Genomic DNA, 6,341 nt, shown 5'->3' on the forward strand with positions numbered 1-6,341 from the left:
CCCCTCCCACTTCTGCAGTCGGTATCCATGTTCAACATCACTTAGTCATGTACAAAGAAATAAGAAAATCACTGACCAGGAGCATGGGCCCATAGAGCTGATTTCAACTTCAGCAAATGACGATTATGCCACAGTCCTAAGCTGACTTTTTAAGCCTGTTAACATTTGTCTTGGATAGGTGGGGGGAGAGGGGAAAGGAGGGGAAGACGTAACTGAAATCTTAAGACATCCATGTCCACCGCTGTAGCATGCACACTCTACCTGGCCTCCCTATAGAGGGGGAGATACCATGACCGGCTGGACTGCTGCTCATGGGGGAACTGCTGTTGTGGCACTGGCTGCAGTGGAGGCAGCAGAATTTGAGGAGAAGCCTGTAGCTGGAGCAGCATAAACAGCTGTAGAGGTTGAGATAGCTGCAGAATTCACCATCACCTGGAAAAGAGTCAGAGTCAGTCAGAAGACTGTCTCTACAAAGAATTAAAGCTCTGTTAAATCAGCATATTTGATGGTTGTCAGGGCCTTTGGAACCAAGCAGCATTACCTGCACTTGTTACTCCAGGACAGGACTTTGCCACCATGATGTGCCAGGGCTACAGGCAGGGCCCAGCTCACACCCATTTCTTGTTGGTCTTGCATGTACAGTGCAAGTTTCTATCAAGGACAGAGCCTGTGCAGACACTCCTTTGAAAGAATTGCAACTCACATGCAAAGATACTCCTAAGCTTTCTTCCTAAACTTACCAACAAAAACACAGCTACTCCCTTCCACGCTCTCCTCACGCTGAAAGCTTTTGCTACTTTCTCACAAAAGGCTGGAGCAGCTTTATCCCACACAAGACAACTACATTTCTTCAGTCCAGGCTGTTGGATGCCTACTCGTCAGGAATGTAACCTACCAGTGATAAATGACCACTCATTTTCGTATGTTCAATGCTTTTATTTAGTGCTATCAGTGCAAAACAAACACCAAGACTACCACCATTTGTGCAACAGCTTCCACAAAACAAATCTTACAAACATAGAGCAATATCCAACAGATTCAAACAGTATTTGTACACTTTCAAGAATCATGAAACCTGTACAGAACAAAATTAGGCAGAATACAGCTATTACAAATATGTGACTACTAGTGGCAAAGCAGCATAGATTTGCTGATTCTGAGAAAGCCAACCTCTTTCAAACATTTTCATCCCCTGATGACCGCTCATTTTCATGTGTTCGATGCTTTTGCGCTAGCAGTGCAAACACCAAGACCACCACCATTTGTGCAGCAGCTTCCAAAAACCAAATCTTACAAACACAGAGCAATATCCAACAGATTCAAACAGTTTTCTTACACTTTCAAGAGTCATGAAACCTATACAGAACAAAATGAGGCAGAATAGAGCTATGACAAATATGTGACCACTAGTGGCAAAGCAGCACTGATTTGCTGAATCTGAGAAAGCCAATCTCTTTCAAACATTTTTGTCCTCTAATGACCCTGTGCCCAATTTTTAGGCTGCAGGTGTAACTGCAGCCTATTTCAGTGACTAAACAAGAATCACGTCCCTAAGTGTCCCAGTGCAACCCCTCAGAGGTACTTCATTTAGAGATAGCATAGGTTATTATACGTACTTTATATAGTCAAATTCAAGCTTTGTGTTCCCTGCATTATCATTTCTGTACACTCTTTTCCTATGCTTTCCTACATAATCCACCAAAACATCAAGTCATAGATCACCAGCATAAATCTAAAGAGAGACATGAAATTTGAGTGTAGTTTAATCAACTGACCCAGCCCATTAAGACAAGGTAAGATTTACAAAACAATATTAACATATCTGACAAACAAAGAAACCAAGAGCAAGAAGTGAGTTTATAGCTCCCTGGTTTACATTCCTTGAGGCACATCATGAGGTGCAGGGTTAGGTGAGGCAATATAGCTGACTTGCTGCAGTGGTCCAGAACTCGCAGCATTAGCAATCTGTGGAGAATTTCCATAGGGTGGATTTGCTGGATGCCAGGTACTAACATAGTGATAGGCAGGTACTAAAGAATCAAACCCAGGAAGAGACCGCTGGCTGAAGGGGTCTGACACAGCTGGGTAATACACTGACCCATAGGGCAGGGCTGGAGCCTCTCCGTTTTGAAAGTTACCTTAAAAAACAGAACAAAATACACACCATAACTATGGCCTGTTTATGCAGACTTTCATTACTATGAAGACAGCATTATTCTGGTGGCCCAAAGGGAAATAATCCATTTAGATGACAATTTTATGCCCATAGATGTCCCTCCTAATGGAGGAGGCAAAATCATTTGGGGTCCTAAGTTAGACTAGAGGACACCTTGCTCACAAAACTCTGTTCAAGCGTTGCTCAGTAGCATTCTACTTCCAAGTGGCAGCTTTTTCAAGGACTCTGGGTAGAGAGCCAGTATCTTCTTCCCTATTTGATGTCGGACCATATGACACTAATCTATGCAAAAGAACCACTCAAACTGAGCAGGCCAAAGCACCATCAGAGCAATTAAGTCTTTCTCCTCATTCAATACAATACTCTGTTTACTGCCAAGTGAATGTACAAGCTTTAAGTTGGAATGCTTGCCAAAACTCAGTTTTAAGAATACAGGCATTCTGGTTTGATACCCTGACTCTCTGCTCATCAGGAAGCAAAAACACTCCTTCAGAGTTTTAGAAAGAGTCCTGCCAAGTTAAAGTTAGCATACCTGGTTCAGGCCTAGAAAGGATTCCTTCTTCCTTTTTATGGCTTTAGAAAGCCCTTGACACATTGGTGGCTACATCAGTGCCTGTGACATACTACAAAATACCACAGACGGCAGAGGAACTTGGGATAACTCCTTACAAGGTTTACTCTATGACCTTCCAACCTCATGCTTCCTATAGGATAGCAAAGCTGCAGGCAAACAGCTCTGAAAACCTATTCCCTCACTCTCATTTGTTGTCTGTGGACTCGTACTCACAAATACCAACCGTTTGCAGGTGCTTCCAAGGGAACCTGGTGGATTTCAGTTCGCCCAGCATCAGTGTAGAGCTGATGTACTGACTGATCTAGGACAGGAGCTGGCTCTGTATATGCTGGATAAACTTCCAGAGGTGATGGGGGCAGCACTGGCTCTACATACATCATGGGAGGCCAATAGCTCTGATGGTAGTACTTTGAGAAAAGGAAAAATGATGCAAGGTCACTCATACAACCATGAACTCTCCATCCCTCTTCCAAATCACTGCTAGCTTCAGATCTAAAGTTAGGAAGAAGTGCATTTCTTCCTTCCTAGATCCTCAAGATACTACACACGCCAAAACACCCCGATACAGCCTACCAGAAAAAACACTGCAATACCTGCAGCAGCAGCCACCTCACAAGTTGCTGTTGTGTCAGAAAGCTCTACAGAGAAAGAAGATTCCCACCTTTCAAAACTATCACAAAAGTTTTCCCTATTTCTTCAGCCACAAAAGCTGACATGACTTCCTTTACTTCCCTAAGCAGCAGCACTGACACCACATATGCCTGCTGGTGCAGAGACAATTCTTCAGCAGAGCAAGAGTTCCCAGAACACAGACAAGTGGTGCCAACCAGTCTGAACACAACTGTACAAGTCCTAGAAGACTCAAAACACACATCTCTACATGGTCTTTGATGTCTAAGTACACAAATTTTCTTAAGAATGGCTCAGGTTCCTCCCCTTACATCTTCATGGAAAGAACAATACTTATCCACCATCCTCTACAAAAACAAAAGGAAGAAAAAAACCCACCACCACAAGCCAAAGTAAAACAACTAAACATACATGCTAGTGTGCTTCACATTTTGAGTTACAGCTTCACTTCCTAAGCTATACTTTAATCTCCAGCAAACAAGCCTATATATATAAAGTCAAACATGCAGGATGCACATTTAGCACACCTGGGAAGTCTCAAATACATCAGTGCATTTGTCAAGAAAACCAGCAGGTTTTGCAGGCAATTTACTGTACATTTTAAAAGCACTTACTTGCAATCCCAGATTAAAATAGTACCGCAAGACCTTTGTATCTGAAATTAAAGGATGTGACATTAAAGAACATAAAGTACAAACTAAGAAGCAAAAGAAATTTATGCACATTAAGAGCATTTTAAGTTACTCTTAAGACCTTCTGACCTAGTTTTGAGGGTACCCCCAACTGCTGTATCAAGTCAGAAATTTGGGGGTGGCGTCGGGGGGTGGGAGTTAAGGATTATGTTAATTCTTTCCCCTTCCTGACAAGGGTGCTCCATTCCCTGCTTTCTTGCAAGTAGTTTCTTACTTGTCTTCCATGTACTGAATAATTTGCCTTCAGGCAAATACATAATATACTGAGAAGCAATCACAGATGTGTGAAGGAACTTTGAAACCATGCTCCAAGAACAACAGGGGTTTGAACTTGGAAACACATTTCCAACTGTCCTAAATAGTGAAGCAGTTTTAAACCTTTAAAGCTGAGCACTGAAAGGAAAAAAAGAAATGTGTTTTAATCCTATGATGCAGTTCTCAGAAAAACTACTGATTTCTCAGATTCAAATACAGATCTGTTTTAAAGGCTCTGGAAAAGCAAGTTACCTCTTCCACAGCAGTAGGTCTGCATGTGAGTGCACGCACACAGACATTGCTTTAGTACCACTGGACACTGAAAGGGAAAGCAGGGAGACAGCTCAAAAGGAGCAAGCCACAAAGGACTTCAGCTGGACAACACCTGCAGAGTTACCACAGACCATCTTCTGCCTATCCCTTTCCCCCCTAGACCTTGGCTCCACATTGCTGCCTTCTCCACCCATCCAATACATGTACCAGCCCTGCATGTTGCATTTTGCTGCAGGTAGGCACAGCATCAGAAATGCAAACCCCAACCTGGAAATACATAGGATTTGTTGTTCCACTGCTGTTGCCAATTCTCACCTCTTTTCACTGCTCAGCACATTTGATCAGGGCAACAATCCACGCTGCTATTTTAGGAAGTGCACACAGGTCCTTCCTTACATCTGACAGCATTAAGCTTAATTCCCCAAAGTGCTGGTGATTTGGCTGTGACACTGACCACAGCCAGCAAACACTAAAAATAACCCAAAGCCTCACATAAATGCCATTTTTCTTAGTATCCAGCTGAAACTGCATCTACATGTGGAACAAGTTGTTGGTGGGTTTTTTTTAATCTGATTTTGTTCTTCAATTATTTATGCAAATCTATGCAAAACAAGCCTAAGAGCTCAATGAAACAGCTGCTTCACAGGAGTGATAACAGTACAAAGGAAGAGCTGGGAGACTGAAGTGACAAACTGATACTGGAAATACTGATGTCTGTGGAATGCTGGAACAGAAGCCAGGACAGTAGGACACCAGTTTTTGTTTATATTTCTCTTTCAGATGTCTAGAAATCAAGTCAATCTTCAGTAAAACACGAATACCTTATGAAGCAATAGCTAAGCCAAAAAAAAAAAAAAAAAAAAAGTTAACTACTCTGAGATGGAAACATAAAGACCGTGTTGAAGGCTGAAAAATCTCATCTCACAATGCAAGAAGGACAAAAAATGTGACAGAATTTTTGCTATGCTGATAGGAAGCTCTGCTCAGTCCTGAACACTACTGCAGTCTCTGGAACACAGTAATACCAAGCAGTCTTTTATCAACAGCTCCTTCAAATACAAGCACAAGAAAGCAGGAAAGGGGTGGACATCTAAAGCCACCATGTTAATAAACATGTTTCCAAAGCCCTAAGCACCACTAAAACAACAGCCAAGAGACTGAAAACTGGAACAAATGCAGATGTACCAAATAATACTAAGGCACACAGCGGGTTTTCCTCCCAAGTCCAGGATTACTCTGTTGACAAGTCACATTCCCAATCTTATACCAGGCCTGCAAGTATCTTTAGCAAAGCACACAGAACTCTAGGTCAAGTGTACCAACATACTCTGTACTACACTCCAAAGCTTCTGGATTTCTGAACTTAAAAGGCCATATAGATTATCCTACAGCAGTGTGACAACGTAAGTGTTACATGCAATGACTTACTAACTACCAACCTTAAAATCCTTTTAAAAAGCTTCTGGAGTTTATGCCAAGAAGGACATGGCCAGTATTACATGGAGTGACTCAGCTGAAGAGCTACAGGCAGGGTCTGAAGAGGTTATTAATCCACATCCACTCCAGATTCTTGTCAGCACACTTAACACCCAATTCTTCCAAGTGCCAGAAGCCTCAGTTAAGGGCATTCAACTAAAGCTGAAAACCACTAACCCTGATGTGTGCATGGTATCATCTAAAGTGGTACTACTGCAGCAGGGACTTAGAACTAACTGAATATTCAAGATTAACACCAGCAGGA

At 42.3% G+C, this 6,341-nt stretch overlaps 1 protein-coding gene across 1 annotated transcript in view; it reads right to left on the bottom strand.

Annotated features, from left to right (window-relative positions):
• Window positions 1-1,872: 1,872 nt before the first annotated feature.
• The window catches only part of LOC104411331 (putative bifunctional UDP-N-acetylglucosamine transferase and deubiquitinase ALG13), a gene marked incomplete at its 5' end in the record, with an annotated part of 22,521 nt that continues 18,052 nt past the window's right edge, over window positions 1,873-6,341 (bottom strand). The window contains 3 exons of the mRNA XM_010021728.1: window positions 1,873-2,138; window positions 2,974-3,157; window positions 3,995-4,035. Coding sequence (XP_010020030.1) covers window positions 1,873-2,138; window positions 2,974-3,157; window positions 3,995-4,035 — 491 coding nt within the window. The remainder of the gene's footprint in view (window positions 2,139-2,973; window positions 3,158-3,994; window positions 4,036-6,341) is intronic.

Source organism: Nestor notabilis, unplaced genomic scaffold, assembly GCF_000696875.1.
Source record: "Nestor notabilis isolate BGI_N333 unplaced genomic scaffold, ASM69687v1 scaffold24110, whole genome shotgun sequence".
NCBI lineage: Eukaryota > Metazoa > Chordata > Aves > Psittaciformes > Psittacidae > Nestor > Nestor notabilis.